This window comes from Lethenteron reissneri, chromosome 12, assembly GCF_015708825.2.
Source record: "Lethenteron reissneri isolate LAM-NWPU_2019-01 chromosome 12, ASM1570882v1, whole genome shotgun sequence".
NCBI lineage: Eukaryota > Metazoa > Chordata > Hyperoartia > Petromyzontiformes > Petromyzontidae > Lethenteron > Lethenteron reissneri.
In genome coordinates this window covers 10,649,882-10,676,240 of record NC_083790.1, presented here as the reverse complement: position 1 = coordinate 10,676,240, position 26,359 = coordinate 10,649,882, and the positions used below count along the sequence as shown (strand labels likewise).

The window sequence follows — 26,359 nt, the reverse complement described above, 5'->3', positions numbered from 1 at the left end:
TCTCATATTTCCTGAAGAAAATAATGGAGGTTGACATGGACACATCACAAGGAGGGATAATTGCAGGAGTCAAGACTAATGACAGTGTCAGCCAAAGTAGGGACCACGTCTGAGAGGCCTTACAATGGGAGATGGAGCGATGACATGAGGTCATGTACAGGAGATGCAGTTTTTAAGATAGAACAGTAATGCCGATGGATTTTTGAGGTTTTCATCCAGCAGTGCATCGAGCTGGTGGTGACAATGATTACGATAAGTATGTATTCCAGTGTTCCTCATCAGCGACAAAAGCAAAAGCTTCTTTAGTGAGCTGAGTATCCTTCTGATGTCAAGGAATGGTCCCAGCAGACGATACCGAATTGCTACGTCTGGAGTCGCTTCAATAGGCCTCTCTCTCACGCAGTAACGGAGGATGCTCATTCTTCAAGTGTGCAGAGTGGTTCGCTGGCTGTCAACTATTCAATAACATCAATACAATGCATCTCTCAGACCTGGAATAAGCCAGAAGGTAACAAAATTAAATGTATATGATGCTCTTATGTGCATACATTTATGACTTAGCTGATACCATCATTTTGTTAAACTTGGGGACCCAGACCTAACCACTAGAAGCTGCCTGGGGTTCGGACCTAGGATCCAACTGATGCAGCCTCATTTACCCTGACATCTCCCCCATTAGGAACCTCTGAGATGGTTCTACCTTACGGTTTCCAGGTGGCACAGAGGTCAGAACATTGAGGTGGAACTGATGACATCTGGGCAGTCAATAGTGATTAAACCGTGTGCTCGAATGTAATAAGTTGACGGTCTCAGCTGAGTCACCAATGACTTCGCAATAATCATATAAATTAAATGTCTTCATGCAATAAACAAATGTTGTCCAGGTGTTAAGATGTTCAAACACCAAACAGACTCAAATTACAGGGCATCATGTCCGCGCGACCGCACATACTTGTAGTATGACTGGCCCGCACCATAGACTGCCTCCTTTGTGGCATTGTTTCACCAAAAGGCGAGCAGTACAAGGACAGTGCCAACACCAAAGCATTAATCTACTCGGGTTCAGCAGTTATAACTAACACATGTATTCACGCCAGTACGGGAAAAGCCTTTTTATCATTCAATATTTTGAAACTGGTGAAAAGGTCCCATTGTAAAAGCAAAAAATCAGAATAAAAGAAAAAAAATGTTGTTTGGCTGCCATTTCTTTAACAAGGTGTGTGCCCCTAGTGTGGATATGAGGTCATTTATCCTCTTTGTTTACTGCGCGGGGAAGACCCGCTGAGTCTCGTGACTTTCTTTCAGGAGAATCCTGTCAAGTTTTCACAGTCTGGGTAGTGGGGCATTGATGAGATTGTAAATTCCAATTGGGTAATTTTCTTTGAAGGCATCTCAGTATCCGCTGTGTGACGTCACCTTCTACAGGCCATTGTCCACCGCGAGGAGATACCACTGCTCTCTGAGAGTTCCCAGCGGGACACTTTGACCCGTGACATGACACCGAGAGCACATTGGGAATAAACTGTGAAAAAGTTTACAATCGGATTATTTTCTCTCGTTCTGCGATATTTGCCGATGTTTTTAGAGGTCCCGGAAATAACCTTTCCTCTATTCACGTGGAAATAATTCACCGTGGTTCTGAACAAAAGACTGGGTCTCATCGAATGATATCCATTAGCAAAAAAAAAAAGAAACGCAGACGGCAGGCCCACATGTGTCGTAACCCCTGTGGGTCACGGAAAATAACCCCCCCATTTAAGAGCAGTGAACCCAAGATGTCCCACCTAGTGTGAACCTGGCAACTTGTGCCATCGCGACTGGGGTTGCGATGTTCCGCTTGGGCGCTTTTAGTGACCCAGCCAGTGGGACACGTGGTTCCAATTGTGTACAATCAACATCGCGCCGTTTGTGTGTTGCAACGTTACACTGGGCATCGATGTCGTTAACAAAGGCAAGATCGGGATGTCAAGCAGTGCTCGCGTTTGACGGTGTTTGATATATTCGTCAGAGCCGCTGGGATCCAAGCGATATTCCGCAAAACAACCCTGTAAACACTTGTCGTGATAGCACTTGCAAAGCAGATTTACGAATTCTGGACCGCCTTTATCTATTAAGAGATCTTTGCTATGGCGAGACACGCCCTCGGCTTAACAATGTCCAACGACCACTGCCAACTGAGGACCACCGGTGGAGGTGACGAGCCCACAAATCATTGGCTTGAGTATACAGACACACGCCGCTTTGGATTTGGTTCATTAACTTAATTGGAACACATGTAATCAATTGAATAGTCGATGAGTTTTGATGATAACCACGTGACGTCTTGCAAACAAGCTTTAGTTGTCAGAGTAATTGGTAGTGCTGTTGTGCTATCTTGTACTTATCAACACTTCTTCCCTGTCATTAACTTACAGGACAGAGAAGTGCATTTCTTTAAAAAGAAAAACTGGCACGCTCAGTGACACTGCTCAGTTGGATGGAGGTGTTTGAATCGCAATCTGGCCAGGTAGCACAGTTGTTTGAGCAATTGACTCACGATCAGAAGGTTATAAATTCAAATCCAAATCACGGGTCAACTCAGCCTCTTGATTCTTCCCAGGTAGATGGACTTTGAGTGCCGCTGTCTGGGAGGTTACCAGTGATTGCTGTTTTTTTTTAATAGTCCAGCCGTCACGTTGTGGATGTAGTTTCACATTTGGCTCAGCTTTACGGAGAGAATTCAACACAATCTCATTTCTCGTTTGAGCACGGAGACGTCGACTTGACTTCTAGCGAAGACACATCCGGTGTACGAACATTTGTGGATCCTGCAGTGCCATATCGGCACTGCAGCTATGCCCGCAGTTGTCTTCCATCCACCTTGTCCAACCGTGCACTGATTCAGACTCTCTGGCATTCACTTGACACCGATTGCTTTTGTGACTCGCAGATGTCAATGAGGTGGTGGGTCGCCGAGCTGTTACATGTTTGGCCTCTTCTCCAGTCCAGGTCGTTGCCCTCTAGTTTTTGTAACTGGGATTATTCGTAGATTTGTGTGTGTATTGCTCATCTGTTGTACGGCTGTTCACTCTCAGGTTCTAAGTGGAATGATGGATACATTACCAAACATCTTTTAATAAATCAATAGTAGCGGGATGATGATAATTCCGAGTGGAGGGCAGCCTTGCTTTTTAAGACAAAATTGCTCAACATGTTGACCTCCAAATTGTAGACACTGCTTCAAACATAACATTTAAATTGCTTTCATAACCAGTGGCTCGCGCAGACATGCCATGCCAGTGTGAATGTCGAACAGATTAAAATTGTTGGCTTGCAAATTTATCCCATTTCAAAGCATGTCAGAAGTATTGGCAATGCGTAGAAGAAGGAAAACATTGAGAATGCTGCATCTTTCCCGAGCTGTTTTGATTTGCAACATGTTACGGCGACAAATTTCGCTTTGAGGGAATTTTGTTTGACTCTGTTTCTTAGCAAAATGTTTTTTCAAGATGTTTTGATGGAAAGGAAATGTACGGAGTGTTCGCTTTGTTGATCTCCGGGGAACTGTGAATGGACAGTTAAATAGATTTCAGGTTGTGAAAATAAACCTCTGCCGGCTGCGGTGCAGTCAATGGCAGGAAGCAAGCTGATTGCATCAACAAAAATCACGTCAGGCAATTGTATTGCCATATTGCTCCGAGAGACTAATCATTTTATTTGTTTGTTTATTTTTTAGCTCAAAGATTACAACTGCGACATGCCTCCCTTGACTTTATTCGTCGTAAATTGCTTTCATAAAAAATGTGTTTTCCGTTGTGGTAAACACTCGTGGAGACATTGACACCAGTGACTGATGAGGCTTTCCTTGGTAAAATCCGAGTTAAAATGTCTCCTTGTGTAAACAAGAATGTGGCAAGACTCAACTCCGCTGGCATACCCTAGCCAATGATGCAAATTCCACATTCCTGTGATGGTTAACCAGTTTTTAGACCAACCACTCGTTTGATCAATCACAGACAGATGAAGAGCTGCATCAGCGATATTTGTTTTGTTGAGTCAACGAGGTAGTTTTATGCCAGAATCTTTGTCCTTAACCCTACACCACCTCGACAAGAGTGTCACGTTTACAAATATTCTACGTATACGTGCTTTAAAGGTTATGGTGTTTTTTGTATCGTAATTGATGGTGCACCCTTCATGCATGCTGCTTAAATACATATAAGCACAATATTCAGGGAAAGATCTCAGCAACATGGCCTTGACTAAACACCTGACCAATGGCACGTTCCACGTGGCCGATGTACATGGCCACGTGATAAGCCACTTCGTTGAGCTATCATCAGTGGCCAGGTCGCTTCCCAAATAAAGGCTGTATAGTAGCTCAGTGGGTCTTACCTGGAAAATAAAAAATAGTTAATAGTAGTAGTAGTCCAACAAGTGCAGCATGTGTGCACGTTAGTTTAAACATACATTAACCGCGTAAGAACATCAACAGGCCGATGTGCACATCTCCCTCATGAAGGGACCATTAAATCTTAATTTTAGAACTTTCGTGACTGCAGGAATTATTATTTGGTTCTTTCGGTTAAGTCACGTCTAAAGATAAAATAATAAATTAAATTAAATAATAGCATACGACGTTTCGATTGTGTTGCAATCGAAACGTCGTATGCTATTATTTAATTTAATTTATTATTTTATCTTTAGACGTGACTTAACCGAAAGAACCAAATAATGGACCATTAAAGTCAAGCCAAAGTCATGCGACTGTGGCTATGCAACCCGAACAATGGACCACACACTTAATCCACTTGCAGACTGTGCTCCTTCGGAGGGGGAGGAGGAATAGAAAACTTTCACGAACTCTCTCCCGAAGCCCTCTCACCGTGCCTGGCAGACACCGACGTTGTCAATCTCCTGCACACATTGCTGCCATACGCAAGAACAGAACAGAATAAAACCAAGATCGAGTGATATTCCACACGCTTCTCTGTCGGTACCAAGCTGTAGGAATTAAAGGTAGCACCTATCAACAGTTGGATACACCATCACTCCGCTTTCCTCATGCGACGTATGCAACCATGCTCCATCTGTAACGCCACAACTGCACCAGTCACAGCCTTGGTGGATCACAAACGTCACTCAAGCCCAACCCTTTCACCATCTCAAAGTGCTGACCGTCTCTAACCGATTACCATCTCCTGCTTTCCTTTTGCCATTACCAGACGAAGCGTAACCACACCTCCTCTGAATTACAATTTGAAAATTTCTAATTATATATTTTAAGGCTTTGCTGTCAGTCCTGCTAAGCCAGGAGGTATCCTCGAGGAGGTGAGGGAGGCGAGCCATAGAGGGGTTTGGGCACGTGTTGAGGAGACGAAGAAAAGTCAACTTGAAGGAATATAAAGATAATAGAGCCACATACTCACATAGAGACCCATAGTCTAGAAGGGGTGTGTAGATTAGAGACCCACAGACTCACACAGAGACCCATAGTCTACAAGAGCTGTGTAGATTAGAGACCCACAGACTCACACAGAGACCCATAGTCTAGAAGAGCTGTGGAGATTAGAGACCCACAGACTCACACAGAGACCCATAGTCTAGAAGAGCTGTGCAGTTTAGAGACCCACAGACTTACATAGAGACCCATAGTCTAGAAGAGAGGTGTAGATTAGAGACCCACAGACTCACATAGAGACCCATAGTCTAGGAGGGCTGTTGAGATTAGAGACCCACAGACTCACATAGAGACCCATAGTCTAGAAGCTCTGTGTAGATTAGAGACCCACAAACTCACGCAGAGACCCATAGTCTAGAAGCTCTGTGTAGATTAGAGACCCACAGACTCACATAGAGACCCATAGTCTAGAAGGGGTGTGTAGATTAGAGACCCACAGACTCACACAGAGACCCATAGTTTAGAAGAGCTGTGCAGTTTAGAGACCCACAGACTCACATAGAGACCCATAGTCTAGAAGCTCTGTGTAAATTAGAGACCCACAGACTCACATAGAGACCCATAGTCTAGGAGGGCTGTTGAGATTAGAGACCCACAGACTCACACAGAGACCCATAGTCTATAAAGCCTGTGGAGAGAGACCCACAGACTCACACAGAGACCCATAGTCTAGAAGCTCTGTGTAGATTAGAGACTCATAGACTCACATAGAGACCCATAGTCTAGAAGGTCTGTGTAGATTAGAGACCGACAGACTCACATTGAGACCCATAGTCTAGAAGGGGTGTGTAGATTAGAAACCCACAGACTCACACAGAGACCCATAGTCTAGAAGATCTGTTGAGATTAGAGACCCACAGACTCACACAGAGACCTATAGTCTAGATGAGCTGTGTAGATTAGAGACCCACAGACTCACACAGAGACCCATAGTCTAGAAGGTCTGTGGAGATTAGACTCATAGACTCACATAGAGACACATAGTCTAGAAGCTCTGCGTAGATTAAAGACCCACAGACTCACATAGAGACCCATAGTCTAGAAGAGCTGTGTAGATTAGAGACCCACAGACTCACACAGAGACCCATAGACTAGAAGAGCTGTGGAGATAGAGACCCACAGACTCACATAGAGACCCATAGCCTAGAAGAGCTGTGGAGATAGAGACCCACAGACTCACAGAGACCCATAGTAGAGGGAGAGTGAGGGTGAGATGGGAGGAAGCGGTGGTGCAATGCGACGAGAGAAGGGGCACGTGATAGATGTACATGGAGAGAGAGAATTTGAGCTGCCAATCGATTGCTATAATGGGACTTTTGTCATAGATTAAGACTTTATTGCATATTTAGTTTTTTCTCGATTAACAGACCCTAACAATCCAATGATTATTGACAAAGCTCTGACCGGCTTCTTGTAAATGTCTTGTAGTTATCATTACGACTAGAGGTCTGTACCCGACAGCTTAATATGAAATATTTATCTATAAAGACCATGGATATGTAAGCTGCGGACCTAGCATTCTACAGCGAAGATGGGAGGTGGAATGAAGCTGGTGTGACCCCCCCCCCCCCGTCCTCTCCGCACAGGTTCTGAAATGGGTGGAGGAGGCTGTGCAAGCTTCCAAGGTGCACATTCTGTCCACGGACCACGAGTCAAGCGACCAGAACACGTGGCAGATCCCGTTTGACCCCAGCCTCAAGGAGGTCACAGTCTCCCTCAGCGGCCTGTCTCCCTCCATCGAGATCCGGGACCCGTCAGGTATGAGTCCATTATCGTTGTTGTTATTATTATTTCAAATCTGGAGGGTCCTGCTAAGTTTTAGCAACAGGATGCGACGCTTGATTTCCATTTCCCCATTGAATGATTTGCGAGTAAATCATATCTTTTGTTACAAATTTGGACCGTGACGCTAGCACACTCTCCTTTGAAAGACGTCACGGGATCTTCAACATTGAATGTGAAATAGACAGCGTTCCTTTTTTTGGTTTAATGCACCTGCAGTAATTAACCAAGATGGCTGCCGCATTCGAACCGCTAAACTCTGCGACATTAATAATATGTTAGTGAAATAATGATAAAAAAAGGTTTTTTAAAAACTTCGGACCGCACACACATGCATTGAAATGGCTAAACATTCGCGAAACTCGGAGGCGGCGTGGCACACAGAGGTCACGGCTCCACGTGCGCCGGCTTCACGGCTCCATGAGTGCGGCGCCTCCAGGTTGCGCGCACGGCGAACACGCTGCCGCTGGACCACACCACCATCCACGCCCTCAGCGGGCGCGGCGGGGGGGGTGCTTCGGTTGAGAGCCGTCCGCTTGCATCGGAGCATTTACAGCCCCCTGGCCCCTAAGCTCTCAATGCTGTAGAAGAAGTGGCCATGTGGCTCAAATTCCTCTGAACCTGAGGATGCTGCCCTGGGTTCAAGAGAACCAGCATAACGATGTCTTTGGTTTACATGTTACAGGCGATTGTGTGACCTCGTGGTGAAATGTTACCTCCCTCGCTTGGTATGGAGGAGATCCTGGGTTCGATCCTGACCCTGATGCCTGCATATTTTGGGTCCGCGTGTTCTCTCTCTCCCCGTGGTCATGTGGATTTTTCTCCGGGTCCTCCGGTTTTGCCCTCCACATTTAGAAACACGCGTTAAAAACATTTGACTGAAAATATCACTTTCCACATATGATGATATCAGGCATTTCGACTATCTATCTTGTGTGGCTATGTCATCTCTGAAAAAGAGCTCATAGCTCAATGAGTTTTACCTGGAGAAAAATTGCTTAGTTTCGTCAGACAAGACATTTTAACATCTTATTACATCATCATCATCACGATCTATGGGCAGATAGCCCGTAGGTATGCACTGCACATTTCGTCATTTGTTTCCACTTTCCTCTCTGTCTTGTACCAATATGCTCAAGTAGTGGCCACATCTTTCTGGCACCAATCTCTGATGTCGTCAAGTCATTCTCTGTTAGGTCTTCCTCTTATCACAGAGAGGGGTCAATAAGTCATTCGTTGCGAGTGCATACACATTATTGCTTTGTATGGGTCTTACAAACCCGATGACTGGAATAGTGAATAGTATTTTAGGCCTGCCTCGTAGGCTTAACGCCTGCATCACAACACTGAACCCAGCAGTGCTGGGTCCAAATCTGAGCAAGCCTCCCCATAACTTAAATGGGTTCTCAATTATAATGAGTTTTGCTGATAAAATCAAGCAATTTACTGGATACATTATTTTGTGGCAATGCGTTTGGCAGTGCTTGCACAAGCACACATAACAAAACAAACTCAACACATTCAACAATAATAGTGTGGCCTTAACAAGGAAAAGTACATGATAGGCAACATTTGGGGCAATGGGCCTTCTTCACAGGACATGAAAAGAGGCCAGAGACATAGAGTGGATAATAATAATTGGAGTTGTATACTACACTCTACACCAGTATTCTTCATTGCGACCCCTGGTGGCCTTTAGTGCGGCCCCCCATGTGCGGCTCCCGACAATACACAACGAGTGAAAACACAACGAGGGAAAACACAACGAGTGAAAACACAACGAGTGAAAACACCACCCACCATCATCGTGCTGCTCTCAATCCCAAAAATGGTTTCAGATGTGTGGCGGCCCTCTCACTGATGATGCCTTATCGGCGAAAGTGGGCCCTTTCTCAAAATTAGTGAAGAACACTGTTTTACACCAAGGGGCCCGATGAGAATTAAGTTTTTAAAATGCTCTCTGATGGCCAGTTCTCAAATAGGTGTTCCAATAGTTAACTCGTATTAGCTACTGAGAAATAGACAAGCAAACTCAACAATAATCGATAAGCATTCCTGAATAAACTCGTTCATATTAAATTGAGACACTGAGAGGCAGCAAAAGGAAGGGAGGGAATAAACGAAAGTCAGGGACTTCTTGTTCAAAATTAAGAAGAGTACGCTTGTCTTGGGCAGGACGGGATCATTAGACTGTAACGCAGCGACAGCCAAATGAGAGAACGCATCTACTGTATGTATAGTCTTGGTTCTTTCGGTAAAGTCACGTAGAAGGGAAATAATAAAATAACAAAAATTCTACATAATAAAAATTCTCACGACGTTTCGGCCACAACGCAAGCAGCCGTCTGAAACGTCGTGAGAATTTTTATTATGTAGAATTTTTGTTATTTTATTATTTCCCTTCTACGTGATTTTACCGAAAGAACCAAGAATATGAATCCCTGCAGTCACGAAAGCTTTAAATCGAAATTTAATGTATGTATGTTGAACTTCCTTCGCACCGTACGTAGCCAACCATGCTCATTGGAGGTGCGGGTGAAGAACAACAAACTAAACACAAAAACAATTGTAAAGAAATAAAGTTTTCAATCCAAGGGTTTACGGCCGCCATGGAGATCGAGCGATGAGATCGGTTCACGTTCAGAGGAGATATTGGACCGTGAGGGATTACGGTGGGGTGCGGGAGGCCTTCATCCAGCAATGGATACACAATGGCCTCTGACGATTGTGTTATTTTAGGGCCAGCCGTGTTAATGCCAAAAACACCTCAAACAAAGTGCAATTAATCCTCTCTCTTAACTTTAGTCGAGCGTAACCCTCTTCACAGTTGTGTTTAAATCGTCCTCGGCTGTGTGCCTAGTGGCTTGACACGCGCCCTGGTTGCAAGCTGAGTGCGCTTGAGTCGCCGTGACTTGGGTGAGGTCCTTTTGCATCGCCCTCCACTATCAAGAGGGCAGCCAGGCTCGCCTCTTGTGGGGCACCGGCGAGGTCGCAAAGGGCATTTATTGAAATGACTGCCTCAGGATGTTAAAACGAATGCATACATACATAAACAAACAATTACACATACCAGCGGATCGCCTCTCACACAGAAATGCAATGCCTCGTTAACTGAAAACCTCCAGACTTACAGCTAGATTACAAGATGCGTTCATAACCATGTTATCCTTCTAGATGTTCAGAATAAATGTTTTAGAACATTTAATTTGCTCTTCCACTGTTCATCGTCAGACATCTGTGACATTACGTAGTGCCGTAAGAATTCTTCTTTCTGCACCCGTCCCTCCCCCAAGCTCCCCCCCACCCTCCACCCCAATCCCACCGCTTTTAAAAACCCAAAACCCAAAATCCCAAACTCAACCACCCCGCTACTTCCTCGGGTCACGTCTAATTAATCCCTCGTGCCGCCTGCCTTCTCTAATTTGTCCTGTCCCTTGCCCTGCCCCCTCCCGCCCCCAGGGCCTCCGCGCGTTTGCGATGCTCCCTTCTTCTTCTTCTTCCCCTTCTCGCGTTCCCACCCGCCCCCACTACTGGACCCGGCGGCGAGATGTTGACTACCTCGCCTGGTACACAGGACCCTGATGCCTGCTGTATATTTAGAGTTTGAATGTCTCTCTCTCTCCCCATGGTGAGATGTTGACTACCTCGCCTGGTGCACAGGAGGTCGCGCTTCGATCCCGACCCTGATGCCTGCTGCTGTATATTTGGAGTTTGCATGTCTCTCTCTCTCCCCGTGGTGAGATGTTAACTACCTCGCCTGGTGTACAGGACCAAGAAGATGGTGTACAGGAGGTCGTGGCTTCGATCCCGACCCCGTCGCCTGCTGTATATTTGGTGTTTGCATGTCTCTCTCTCTCCCCGTGGTGAGATGTTGACTACCTCGCCTGGTGTACAGGAGGTCGCGGCTTCGATCCCGACCCTGATGCCTGCTGTATATTAAGAGTTTGCATGTCTCTCTCTCTCCCCATGGTGAGATGTTGACTACCTCGCCTGGTGCACAGGAGGTCGCGCTTCGATCCCGACCCTGATGCCTGCTGCTGTATATTTGGAGTTTGCATGTCTCTCTCTCTCCCCGTGGTGAGATGTTGACTACCTCGCCTGGTGTACAGGACCAAGAAGATGGTGTACAGGAGGTCGCGGCTTCGATCCCGACCCTGACGCCTGCTGTATATTTAGAGTTTGCATGTCTCTCTTTCTCCCCGTGGTGAGATGTTAACTACCTCGCCTGGTGTACAGGAGGTCGCAGCTTCAATCCCGACCCCGACGCCTGCTGCTGTATATTTAGCGTTTGCGTGTTTCTCTCCCTGTGCTCGCGTGGATTCTTCCCCGGTTTTCCCCCTCCACATTTATGCCTATTTGAGTATTTGGCTGCGATAGATTTCCACAGAATTAGTCACTTTGCTGAGCTATCATTTGTGGCCAGGTCGCTTTTGAAAAATAGCCACATAGCTCAGTGGGCCCTTGTCTCGTAAAATAAAAAATAGTTCAGTTTAGTTGAGCACATCTGTGAGTCCAGTGCAAACACATATTCTGATTCTGATCTTATTCTGACTCGCCAACCCACCCCCAGTCACACCTCCTCCTCCTCTCCCAACCCCAACTTCTTTCTCACACCTCTTTATCTGCTACTTAAGCCTCTTTTCCCTTCTATGGTAATATCGTATCTCCCCTGGTCACACCAATGTTTACCCTCCACTACAAATTCAACAACTTCATTAATCTTGTGCGCCTTTTGGCGTCATCTGGTCCAACCCATATGAGACTAGGCTCGAAGGAAAGCTGTCTCGGGTGTGGACCAATCAACTTCAAGGACAGTGCACATTATCAGAGTTATGTTCTTTTGTTTGTATTATGACTGCAGGTTTTGCGGTCTATGCAAACATGACTCCTTGCAAAAAGGTGTCAGTTTTGTTGCCAGATAGAAGGGTAAAGAACCAATTATCATATTTTTACTGGCAAATGAGGTCCCCATAGTGTAGATGCTTGCCCCGAGCTCTCATACTCTGATGGTGCATTGTCCTTGAGTTGTGCGCCTTTTGGCGTCATCTGGTCCAACCCATATGAGACTAGGCTCGAAGGAAAGCTGTCTCGGGTGTGGACCAATCAACTTCAAGGACAGTGCACATTATCAGAGTTATGTTCTTTTGTTTGTATTATGACTGCAGGTATTGCGGTCTATGCAAACATGACTCCTTGCAAAAAGGTGTCAGTTTTGTTGCCAGATAGAAGGGTAAAGAACCAATTTTCATTAATCTGATTCCAAAGTCTGCTACTCACTGTAATCTTCCACGGTCACCCCGAATGCACTTCTTTAAATCTATTTGTTCGCCTATGGCATCGTGTCTAAGGCTACAGTGTTATCACAGATGCCACGGTGGGTCACAGAATCGTGGAATCGTGTAAGTGGATGTTGAAACACATTGGATCAGCCTATGGCAGGGTTTGACTAGGGAGATAAAGTGGCCCCAGCCAACTGTAATGCAGAGAGAGATGGACAAGCGCAGAAACATGGATATATGCAGTGGCGGCTCCTGCAAAATCTCTCAGGGGGGGCAAATGTCTGGATGATTGATAAGGATAAGGTCCACCCATGCAATGGATAAATTAACAGCTTAAGCATGTAAAGGCAACTTCACTTCTTTAATATTAATGAAAAATAAAGTGACTCTTACAATACATCTTGTTTGTTTCTATACTCACTATTAAAACAAACCACTCAAGTTTATTTTATTAAAGATTCCACTAGGTGGCAACAAATTATATTGTTGGATGAAACGTGCTTACGTATGATGACGTAAGCACGTATGATGACGTAAGCACGTTAGGGCGAGCCCTCCCGGAAGCCATAGAGAATGCATTGGAGCGCCCGCCGTTCGAAAAAAAACCATCTTTGAATGTAAGTCTATGGGGCCACTCGGGGCGATTCTCAGCCGGAGGGAAATCGCCCAAAAAAGAGGCGGTACTCCACAGAATGTGACATGACGCTGATTGGACTATATCCAGAGGCACAGTGACGGCTAGCGTGACTCTGTGGTTGAATGACATTGGTGGTGCGTCGCCCAATCGCCCTAATGAAGAAACCGCCCCTGGATATATGCATACAGAGACATAAGGATACAAAGACAAACATCCCCCATGGAGCCTTTAACAGACTGTTGAAGGAAGTGCTGTTAGCGATTACCTATGGAGGGCGGCACGGCACACGAGGGGGTGGGTGGCCAGCACCAGTGGCGATGTTTACACACCGCACCAGGTACTCATTTGAGGCTGAGGCGACCTTTCACTGTAGCACTGTATTAATGACAGTGAATCTGCCACAAAACAAAGTCATAAAACACTTCACTGCAGTTCACTGTAGCGCTGTATTAATGGCAGTGATTCTTGCACAAAACTACGTCATAAAACACCTCACTTCATGTCACTGTAGCACTGTATATAACTGAACTTCAAATTGTTCAAATTCACTGCTCTGATACTTTATTCTCTTCTGCTTTCGGTCGCTGGGGTTTAAATAAATTGGAATTCGATACAATATCTGGAAAATCACCGATAAATGTTTATTTTACCATAATTTAGATCATAAATTAGACTTGCTTTTTGTCTCAATTGCTGAAGAACTAAATATGGACACCAAATCCACGTTGTTGCTGCGTAGAAGTATTTATTCGATTCACTTTCAATAAAGAAACGTCAAACTTAAAACGAATTTGCGAAAAAGAATTCCGCTCGACCTTCTTCTGCGTGAGTGTAAAAATCCACGCGCTCATGAATATTAATGACGGGGGGGGGGGGGGGTGCGGCATGTGGAGTGACGTCACGTGCTCATGAATATTAATGACGGGGGGGTGCAGCATGTGGAGTGACGTCACGCGCGTTACACACAAACAAACATTCTTGGCTCATTATAGTAGTAATTCAGACCTTATTGGTCATCCCGTGCCCTTATAAATCTCAACGTTTATCCTAGAAAGTCCCATCATAGGGGAGAAACACAAACAAATAGACAAACACATTTATTTTGCCCGTTTTGAAACGGCTGTACGCCATATGGTCTATTCATAACACGACCATTGTTAACTTTTATGCAAAGCAGTACCTATTTGATTGGATATGGTGATAAGTACATTTAAATAAATTCAACACTCGAGTGCGCAGTATTCATACATTGTAAGCCCGATGACACAGCACTGTCATGCATGTTCTACTGAACTCAATTAAAAACTCACGACCTTTCGATTGCAACACAAGCAATCATCATCAGGTGGGAAAACCAGAGCAAGAAAAAAATTCTGAAAATGTTTTGCTGAAATTTTATTTTTTTTGCTGTGGGTTTCCCACCTGATGATGACTGCTTGTGTTGCAATCGAAACGTCGTGAGTCATTTTTATTTTAATTTATACCCACGTGACTTTACTGAAAGAACCAGATAGTATGGATTCCTGCAGTCACGAAAGCTTCAAGTCTCGATTCTCCTGAACTGGTTACACGAGTCTTGACCATCGTGCAGCGGCAGTGAGTTCCAGGCCAATGATTGCGTTGTCCAAATCAAACTCCTTATCTGTCTATTATGATTCGGCCTGTGTGTACTCCAGTACGTGACATGTCCTCATTGTCTAAACTCCCTCTCCCTTCTCACCGTCCCACTTCATATTGCTGTGCTCACTCATTCTCTCACTCACTCTATCTCAATCTTTCTCTCTCATTCTGTCACTCTCTCACTCTCGCTCACTCACTCTCTCACTCTCTCACTCCCCTACTCACTCACTCTCTCACTCCCCCACTCTCTCTCTCACTTTCTCTCTCACTCACTCTCTCACTCACTCTCTCACTCTCTCCTGTGACCACGTTGGCCGTGGCCTCTCGTTGTCGTCGTCCGGTTTCATAACGATTTCGTTCCCAATCTCCCCTGGTCCCTCCAGGCAAGCTCATGAAGAAGGGAGCCGGACTCACGGAACTGCTACACATTCCCAACTCAGCCAAGGTGGTGAATGTCAAGGAACCTGCTCCTGGCCTCTGGACAATCAAGGTTTGATTGCTTTGTTTGCTGCAAATGGTTGGATCGACTCTCCTCAGCCATAGGAAGGTGGAGTTTTCACCACTGGCTCGGGGCTGTAAACGGAAGATGGGCTACCACCTCACTGCTCATTTGAGCAAAATGATCACTTTGATTCTTGTTGTGGACTCGTACCAGATGGGAGACTGCCGTGGGATAACGGTTACCGGACTTGCAATCCATCCAGGGTTTGCCGATTCCATCTCCGGGAACGGAAGTTGAAAGAATGGTGCATGTTTCTTAAATACCCCCCCCCCCCCACCACTGTCCCCCTCAGCACTATAATTGACGACAGCATGGCTAGTCGATCGGCAAGTCACGTGCGGTAAGGTGTAAAGTGTGAGTACTTCACCTCTACCAAGAGATCTGGCGAGAGATGTGGCCAAATTACTGATTGAGAGGGGCTCTGTAGAGCTGCCCTCGAAGTGGAGGCAGCCCCTCTGCCAACAGGGGTGTGAGCAAGCAATTGCAGGGCTGCTCCTGTACCTTTTTGCCTCTCTACTCACACCAGTAATTGGAGAGCACTCATGTCGATTGGATGCTCTGGGCCACTGGTGGAATTTATACATTCACACGATGAGCAAGTGATCTGTCTATGAGATTAATTACCGTAGACTTACTGCAAAATAGTCATGATCCAACAAATATGATGAGCTTGATCCGCAACCGGGACTTAAATACTCAACGTTTGAACGCGTCTTATATAAATATGCACTTTATATGTGTGTTTCGCGAATTGACGAATGTTTTCACTTTCGAGGATTCGTATCGTTCATTATATCCCACGAGTGCGATCAAAGTCATGTCAGGAGATGGAGAAATGTCCTTTTGGGAACTCCTTCAGTCGGAGGAGCCTCGCAATGTCGGCGGACAATCCTGGCAAGATGACAGTAGAGAAGCGCTTCTGGGGTCATTTCAAGAGGCTTCTCTTGTGGCTCGGTTTCATCCCTTTACTCCCCCCTCTTCATGTACCCTATTAACGCAAAACACAGAGCTTACTAACCCGTGCACCTAACTCTTACACAGCACCACGTGGCAGCCGTCATTTGTCCCGCAATTTACCCAACGATCTTCAAATTTGTTCGACCTGACAAGCTGAAACAAACTCAATTATATGAAGGGGTGACATTTGCATTGCTTTGTTGTTGTTGTGTGTAGTCACTGATGATTGGCTTGCACTCATCAATGGACTGCATTCGAGAGAGTCTGGGATTTTTTGTGTGGGTGTCTGAAACCCGAATTTTGAACACCAAGATCTCAGGAGTGGTGACTCAGTGCACTGATACCGGTATCCCTCTGATCCACCCAGCCAATCTCAATACATGACAGCTCTTCACGTGTCTCTTTTTCTTTTCTGTCCCACCAGCCTATTTTTCTCGTACTAAAACACACTGGTGAAGGGACGGCCTCCCCTTCAACGTCCATCGGCTTGCCAGATTGTTCGGAGCTCTTCTTGCACAAATATTTTGTGAAAGTCTTTCACGGGAGTTATCCCCCAAATGCACAGCATGTGTGATAAAAAAATTGCTTTGTTTGAGCCTTTTTCCTTTGCAACACGCGTACCCGACCTGAACCACGATGGCTTCTCCCCCAGGTCGCCGTGGCCTGATGCGCGTATCGGAAATGGAGCTCGTTCGACAAATGGCCCTGCCATCTTGTAGCAATCTCTTGCCCGCCCGCCGAATGATCACACATTAAAGTACTCTTTGGTTCTTTCGGTAAAGTCACGTATAAAGATAAAATAATAAATTAAATACTACCATACGACGTTTCGATTGCAACACAAGCAATCATCATCAGGTATAAATGAAATAGAAACACAAATCTAGTATACTTAGAAATGTAATGTAATATAACAGAGAGTCGGATAACATAAGTCAACACCCTACCTGGTTGATTACGTTCTTCCTGAGAATGCTAAATTTGAGAGAGAGATAAAACACAGAACCAGAGACATATAGACAGACATATAAGCAGACAGATATCACAGAGATACATAGAGAGAGAACAAACATAGGCACACAGAGAAACCACGCCTCTGTCGAGGCCTTAAATAGAGAGAGGGGGCGGGGGCGGAGAGAGAGGGAGGGGTTAGAGAAATTAGCATGTCAATGAGTGGCACGGTGAGTGGCAAGGTGCAAAAGCTTGAAAAAATTAGGAGACAGGGAGAGAGACACACTGAATTAAATAACCTAGCAAAATTACATGACATTAAAGTCTCGCAGAGTGGGGGCCTGATGGTGGATAAACTACACCAGGGCCCCTTTTTTAATATGTTCTAAATTCCAAATATAGTTAAGAATATTATTACACTTTTCAAGTGAACTTCTGCATCACAAATTCAGTATGAGATAGATTGATTTTATTTCTATCAGCAGGAAGGGCCCGATGTGCTTCTAGGCTCTATTTCATAAGCGTCCTGTATAATGCAAATTTTCGCCAAGCGTGGAGGCACACGGTATTTGAAGAGGAGAGTTTATATGTGGCACAGAGGCTGAACCGTCATGTACATGAGACACCAAACTGCCTTTACGAGGCAGTACAGAAAGTTGGTTTCTGACTTATCTCTGCTTTTATCTCGTGTATGCCGTAGGTTTATTCCAAGTGCTCTTGTTCGATGTCACGCAACACAAATATTCCTGCAGGAGTTAGCCAAAGATAGCAAACAGAGCCTGCCTGAAAATAGTCTTGGGATTCAATGATTCATTCCTGCACAACTTACGTAATTATTATTGTTAATATTTGCTTCAGTCCTGCTGACCACAATGTAATTTTATATATGGGCCGTCATAAAATTAATTAATCAATTAAAACACTGTATGGGCCCGTGTAATGTAGTCCTCAAAGAGGGGTTTATGGTTACTTAAAAAAACACAAATTTTAAACATTCTGACAGCGTAACTAGTACCTATCAGAGCAGCAAGTGATATATTACAAGGTGTTGATAAAAAATGCCTTTGGTAAATGACGCATGAACCTGATTTTAATTGACCGTAGATCAGTTACACACCTACTTATTTAAAATGGAACAGGATGGCACGGCATATTTAGTCCGGGTAAGGGGTCGGGTGTTATTTAGTGAAATGGGTGCACCACACTGAGTCCATCGGCATGTTGCATGCGGTGTAATAAAGTGTAAACTACCTTGCCCTGGTGTACAGGAGATCGTAGGTTCGATCCCGACCCTGACGCCTGCTGCTGTATATTTGGAGTTTGCGTGTTCTCCCTGTGGTCACGTGGATTTTTCTATGGGTCCCCCGGTTTTTCCCTCCACATTTGGAAACATGTGTTTAAGAGTGTTTGGCTTCGAAACATTTCCACATGGTAAGCCACTTCGTTTGCCTATCATCTATGGCCAGGTAACTTCTGAATGAGAGCTATATAGCTCAGTGGGCCTTACCTCGTAAAATAAAAAATAGCAAAGTTTAGTTTTTAGTTCTTCGAAGATGTTTAATGTCCACTTTAAACCAGACGGCGTGGGGTTTATTTTTCACCTATAACGCTTGTTTTCATAACGCGAATTGGATATAACGTGATGAATGTATTCACATTTTTTTTATAACGCGGATGCGAATTGTATATAACACGATCGAGTGAACAGAAGCGCGTCGCGCGAGTAGCAATAAGCGATGGTACGGCTGCCTCGGCGTGGCATCGCACAAGGCAGTGGGATGCTGCTGGATGCTTCTAGATGCTACCCAGGCGCCTCAGTCTTTGTTCAGCCTACATTACGCATCTCGCGTGTTTATCGTGGACTGTGCTTTACCCTATATTATATATATTTTATTATAATGCAATTTTACCATAACGCGGTGTTCTTCAGGAACGAAACTACTTGCGCATTATAGGAGGACAGACTGTATTTGTACAAAACGTACTGAATGCTTAAAGGCATCGTGCATGAGTTGCCTGTTAACACATGTTTTAATTTTGAACTCAATGGGCAGGCTCCAGGTAAATATTTGTCGCAGCTGATTGGTAAACACGTTTTTTTGGGTAACACACGTATCACACACGCATATGCACAAAGCAAAAGTAAATCACAAAAGGACACGTTTATTAGAGGTATTGAAAAAACACGAACAAATACTTGTTTTACTATTCGTCCATCGTTTGATTAGTTCAGTAATTATTATGCCACATTCACATAGTGTAGTGAGTTAACACGCTAAGCCTGATCACCAAAACACCGTACAGAAGCATATTGCACAATATATATTCTGCATATTGCAGCTTTGAGGGATATATCATTCAGTGTATCATGGTATATATATATATCACTATGTAACACAATTTTTGTTCCTGGGTACTAAGTGTTACTTTTTTAATTGCTTATGCCTTAAAAGTATAGAAAATGGATATTATTCCTCACAAACTTTGCTTTTGTGACCAGGACTTTATGTCAATGAATGACACAAATGCACACCACGTTTTCCAATTGAAAATAGGTACATTTCAAAATATCATGTCCTGGTCACAAAAGCAAAGTTTGTGGGGAATAATAGCCATTTTCTGTACTTTTGAGGCATAAGCAATTAGGAAACAACACTTACTACCCAGGAACTATTTTTTTTGTTACACAGTGAATTATCACATGTTAACTACCTCACCCGGTATACAAGAGGGCATGGGTTCGATCTTGACCCTGACACCTGTATATTTGGAGTTTGCGTGTTTTTCTCCCAGTGTTTGCGTGGACTTTTCTCCAAGTCCTCCGGTTTTTACCTCCACATTTAGTAACATGCGTTTAGAGTATTTGGCTGCTAGAAATTTGCACGTGATAAGCCAATTCGTTGAGCTATCATTTGTGGCTAGGTCGCTTCTGCAAAAATAGCTACCTAGCTCAGTAGGCCTTAGCTGGTCAAATAAAGCAAATATATATAGTTTCGTTTAGTTTTAGTTTCGTTACAGTGCAAAAGCCATATAGTGTTGGATGTGAAGTGACTTCAGAATTAGTGCTGTGGTGTGACCAGGCCATTCCCTGACACTACGTGATGCCACACTGCTTTTCTGTGAAACTTACAGATATGTAAACTTTTTAATCTCATGACGTCCCACCAGAAGTACTATTCAAAGTCCATTGACATGCTGCACCAAGAACTCAACTGAGTTGATTTAGTTTCCAATTGTCACTGATGTTGTGGTTGTACCTTTGTTCCCCATATACACATTCATATACAAAACATACAAACAATGCCTAGGCATACACTCAACAAGCTTAACTGAACATGTAGTGTAGGCATGCTAGCAAGTTGTGCGGTGTCAAATTTAAATAGAAATTACACCACGGTTAAAAAAGTACTATTGCAATTTCAACTGCAATTACTCGACGTTGTCAATTGTCATTAATTCGAACCGCGGGTACAATTACGCGTGAGGTGACCTCAGGCCCAGCGGCTGCCACACTCGTCAGCCAATTGGAATGGCGGGCCATGGCACATTAAACCAGGCAAGGCTAATAGAAAAATTACAGCAGCAGCTTGAAAATCGCACTCCATACACGTCGCTCGGAATTGTTGACCAGAAAAATGTTGCCGGAGAAAATTGGATCAGCCAACTTCCGACAACTCTTGGACAAAGCAACTGCCAGCGGCGTGCTTTATTTTTTATTTCGGCTTCTTGCTGGAAGCACATTTCAATTCTATGAATGGCAACGGTGTTGTTTTGCTCCAAAGTGTTTTTGAAACAGTCTCCTGGGCCAAAATTTAAACAGACTCGTTTGCTCGTTGTGAAATGCTTCGGATGGTTAAACGCACATGTACGTGTGAGAGAGTCAAATTGTAGTTGTACCAATCTTGAGTACGGTGTAACATAATTATTTTAGTTATGGGTTAGTGTTTGAGAGTTGATTATAGCTGCAGAACCCAATCATTGTTTTGAATGAAAAAGGCCAGAGTGGCCCAAAATGTTCTTATTGATCGGCAAAGTTTATGTTGTTGTTATCAAATAAAAGTTAAAGTGGCTCGGTGCTTAATCGAGCAGTGGCCAGTGTTCACTGTCATTTCGAGTCCTGAGCCTGTGGTGTCAATTCCACATTCTTGTGAAGGTGACCAGTCTCTCCATACGACAACCCAACTTTGGATTTCTGACCAAGCGGTAAATATTTTACTGGCCACAGAGCAATGATTGGCCGATTTGATTCTCCGTTTCTACTTATGGCCCGGTGATTACGAGTGGAGCACTCAGCCGCAGCACGGCGTGCCGTGCCAAGCCAATTAATTTTGATTTCACCTCTATGACTGCTGAAACGGAAGTAATTTAACTCTTGCAGAGGTGCTACATTCTGAAATATATGCAGTGTGTGTGTGTATATACAGTATTTCATTTTTCAACGATAATTAGGGTCAGTGAAAATGTATTGAGAGATGGCTGCCTTCCATTTCTGGTAAAAATATATATATATCTGCGCCAGGTTCTGAGTCACGCAATTAGATTTCCCCAAAACCGTTTTCATTGAATAATATCCACAGTCCACGATCATTTTTGTTTAACTCATCCTGGCAACGACCGAACCTTTTAAGCGTGATTCCAAACAGCGCTGCCATTAGCTAATGGTCCAAAATAATAACATTACGTGATTTCTAGCCATGTGCGTATAAAATTACCTCACAACTTGCCACGGGTGTCAACGTTTTTATTGTTGATCTGCGCCAATTAATGAACTACACAGGATATAGCAGAATCCAATTCCTGAAGGCATTACATACTCGGTATGTATTTTATGCTACTGTGTGCTTTCCGTTGTTGCTAGGTGATTAGTGCCTCATTAATAATAGTACTGCAGTAGTGTTTATGTGCATGCCTCTACTGTACATTGGGGGATTGTGGGGAGCGGTAGTGTCGTGGTTAGCACGTTGTGCCTCAAACCTGGCGACCCCGCGTTCGATTCCTGCTGATGGCCGACACCAGTTACATTTATCTGAACTGGCCCTGGGCTTCCCCTAAACTCGACTCAAATGAGTACCTGGTGTGATAAACATTGCCACCGGGGAAACAAAGGCGACCGGGTGTGGTGCATACTCTTTTGTTTTTTCGTTAAAGTCACGTAGGTAAAAAATTAATTAAAATTAATAAAATTAAATCACGACGTTTCGGAAGCAACACAAGCAACCGTCATCAGGTGTTGACTGCTCCAGCAAAATTACTGAGCAGTCTGATGACGGTTGCTTGTGTTGCTTCCGAAACGTCGTGATTTAATTTAATTTATTTCAATAATTTTTTTTACCTACGTGACTTTAACTAAAAAACCAAAGAGTATGAATCCTTGCAGTCACGAAAGCTTCAAATCTAAAGGGTGTGGTGCAGGCCAACCACCTCCTCGTGTGCCTTTGCCGGCCTTCATAGCTGCTGCTCGCCAAGAGCACTCGCCCCAACGAGTCTGTTTAGGCTGAACGGGGGGATCTTTGTCTTCTTTGCTGTAGATTGGAAGCAATGGAAGACACTCGCTCCGAATGACTGGGCTCAGCACCATCGACTTCCGTGCCGGATTTTCCAAGAAACCGACGATGGACTTCAAGTCGACCTCGAATCGTCCCGTACAAGGTCTGACCACCAACTCACGTTTGCACAACACGAAGCTAGCACGCACTTTCAAGTTCTACATCATATGCTCTTTCACTTGTATTTCAATGTAATTCTCCCATCTCCCTTAAAAGCCTTCAATTCGACTAAATCTATATATATCTGTGGATGTATCTGTTTAACGAATGTTCGTGTCAGCAACTTATGTGAATGTGGTCACAGCAGCAGCCAGATGGATGTTGATCCACATAGCCCACAATCACATTACATATCGCGGGGTTACTTCCGTGCTGACGAAACCGAGTACACGTAAAGAAATCACAAAGTTAACCAATCAACTCATGCCTCGTTAAAAACACCAAAACACGGCATTCTGCGACGTTGCGTCAAAAAAAACCCAAGCAATCGCTCAATCTCAGACCGATGGCTTTCTAAACGTAGCCACGCGACAACACTGCCTCTCCACAACACTCGCGCAGGCATCCCCACATTCGTGCTGCTCAACACGACGGGCCTGGAGCCGCACGCTCGCGTCGACCGCCTGGAGCTGCTGAGCACGGCGGGCCGGAGCCTCAAGACGCTGCCCGTGCGCTACCACCCACTCCGGCGGCCCTTCAACATCTGGAACGTCACCGAGTTCGTGCCGCCCACCGAGAGCTTCTTCCTGCGTGTCACGGGATACGACCGCGACGGCTACCGCTTCCAGCGTGTGTCGGGCGTCTCCTACTCGAGCATCGTGCCCGGTGACTGCCCTCGTAGCGTTCCTGTGACCGCCACCGAGCGCGCGTCGTCCGTGGCCCGCGGAAGGCTCCGGCGTTTGCGTTGAGACATCGCGGTCAACTTCGCAAATGCATGGCGGCTTGTTACGCGTACCCTTGTGAGGGGTGATTCACCTCGGTTTGGGGTGGCGGGCCGGGGGGGGGCTGTGGGTTTGAATGCTGAACTCGCACCTTCGCGATTTTTTGCGAGTTCAATGGCAGTCGAGGGTTCAGTCGCAGTCTAAGCAGCCCCTCGTCCCTCTGGGGCCATTAGAATAATAATATAACAACGATTTAAATCGTTGTTATACTTTGCATTTATAGGGCACATAAATGCCTCGGCATCTCAAAGCGCCTCACATTCACCTCAATTTAATGAGGAACACCAGTGACAGCTGTCCGCGCCTCGGCACTGACCTGCAAGTGGGAATTATTCTTCCAATAGGGGCGGTTATTGCTGCTACCTAATCCCATTGGAGTCATTTACAGGTATATATATATTTATTGTGGCAATTTCGGACTGTGACCCCCGGCTCACAAATGAGGTCAAGGGATCTTTAACAGCCACCGTGAAGTTGGCCGTGCACGTTACGATTGATGCCCGCCATTCAGGCCGGTCGGCCTGCAGGACGGCCTGCTGGACTCGAACCGGGGACGTCTGTAACACGTGGCAACTGCACCATTGCTGGGCGACCTCACCGCCTGACACGGGGACAAAACAAATTCTGCTCGTGGAAGGGCCGCTTGCTGTCATAGGAATGTGGACTTTATATGACTGGCTCAGGATGATTAAGATGATATCGGTACAACATTTGTAAGGAAACCATCCCAAACAAAACATTTAACGGAACCTGATGAGGAGCACCCGGTCGCAACAGTCGGCCCGGTGGCACTGCAATTTGTGCACTCGGCTCACAATCAGAAGGTCGCGAGGTCAAATCCCGGATGGGGGGTGGGGGGATCGACTCTAGCCCATGACCCTGGAATCTATTAAATATGTACCACTACCAACTCAACAATGCTGCCCTACGGCGAGACTACCCCTACAGCGAGGCTTCCCACAGTCCCGTCAGAGAATGTTTCATTTCCACCAATGTCTCAGGCCCTCTCAAAGGAGACGAGCACCACCCAAGACCCATGTGGGAAGGGCACTTGGGCTGCGTTTGCTATTGGGCCACCTCACTCACCGGGGGGACTTATTCTGACCTCCCCTCCCCCCCGGCACCAAACAGAGGCCCCGAAGGTCAGCATGCCCGTGCGCACGCCCGGCTACTACCTGCAGACGGGGTACATCCCCTGCACCGTGGACAGCCTCATCCCCTTCACCCTGCGCTTCAGCAAGGACGGCGTGCGCCTCGGGGTCGACCAGTTCTTCAAGCAAGTGTCCCCCCCCACCGTTCATTTGTCCGTTAATTCGCGCGCCTTCATGCATTTGTGTGTGTGTTCAGCATCAATTCGTGAATGCATTTGTTCTTTTGTTTACCCTTTCTTTCATCATCATTCCATTTGTACACAATTCATCCGTTCATTAATTTCACCAATTCTTCAATCGCCAATTAATCGTCCATTCACTCATCCATCCATTTATCCACACATGCATCCATCCATGAGTGAATCCTTTCTTTTGTCATCAATTCATTCGTTATCTAATCATCCAATCATCCATTCTTCCAATATCAGGCCATCATCATTCATCATCAATAATTCAAGCATTCATCCATTCATCTATATGTTCTATCCATTCACCCACTCGTTCATGTAGGACAGACTAGAGCAGGTCACTTAGACGAGTCATGGAGACCTAGGACCTTAGAAGCAGATGATGGTGGTGGGACTTCATGATCGGTTCTCGAAGTTCATATCGTCAGTTTAACGAGAGCAAGACCTGAAGTCGGATTCATAAAATAGTGTCAGGGAAGACCTTTAAAGTCGAGCGCCGACTTACCTGTAGAATGTGGCAGAAGGAAGGAAGCGAAGGAGCGGCATGGTGGCGTCGGCGGCATGGGCCGTGATGACCTCTGGATGTTGACCTTCGCCGCTTGCCGACGTTGCCCCCCCCCCACCCCACCGCGTGCAGGGAGTCGGCAGAGGCCACGTGGGAGCTGCCTCGGGTGTCGGGAGTGGACGAGGGGTTCTACGAGTGCGTGGCCGTCAGCGCCACGGGCACGGGGCGTGCGCGCACCTACCTCGACGTCACAGGCCAGTCCTTGCTCGTGACCCCCCCCACCCCCGCAGCAGGTCACCGGGACCCCGCGTGTGGCATGTGCATGCGCACGCGCGAAGTACCGGCGATACCAGTACCGAAAAAAATTGAAGAAAAGTCTCGCGATGCGACTCCGGTCGCCAGAGCCGGACCGAGGATCACGTGCCACAACATTGTCTCCTGAACGGCCAATTCCACCGGCATCCACCAAGCCTCGACAGAGGCTATCAGAGGGATTAATAACCTTGACGTGCGTGTGTAACATTCGCAAATTTCATATTGCCATAGGAGAGAAGGAGAAGGCCGATACCAACACCTGTGCTACCGCTGTGATCGCCAGCAACACTGGCGATCCACACTGCCAGTACGATGACCTCCTAGTGTCACGGTGGCGAGATGTTAGCTCCATCGCCTGGCATGCAGGAAGTCGCGGGTTCAATCGCAACCTTAACGGCTGTATATTTGGAGTTTATATGTTCTTCCCGTGGTCGCGTAGATTTCTCTCCACATCCTCCAGTTTTTCCCTGCACATTTATAAACGTGCGCTTAGAGTATTTGGCTGCTATAAATTTCCACATGAGAAACCACTTCATTGAGCAATA

General features: G+C 45.6%; 1 protein-coding gene across 1 annotated transcript in view; it reads left to right on the top strand.

Moving 5' to 3' along the window:
- LOC133341883 (hemicentin-1-like) overlaps positions 1-26,359 on the top strand; it is a 254,826-nt gene that overhangs the window by 55,813 nt on the left and 172,654 nt on the right. Inside the window, 6 exon segments of the mRNA XM_061550695.1 lie at positions 7,027-7,198; positions 15,142-15,248; positions 22,697-22,817; positions 23,276-23,539; positions 24,787-24,935; positions 25,636-25,753. Of these exon segments, the coding sequence (XP_061406679.1) occupies positions 7,027-7,198; positions 15,142-15,248; positions 22,697-22,817; positions 23,276-23,539; positions 24,787-24,935; positions 25,636-25,753 (931 nt within the window).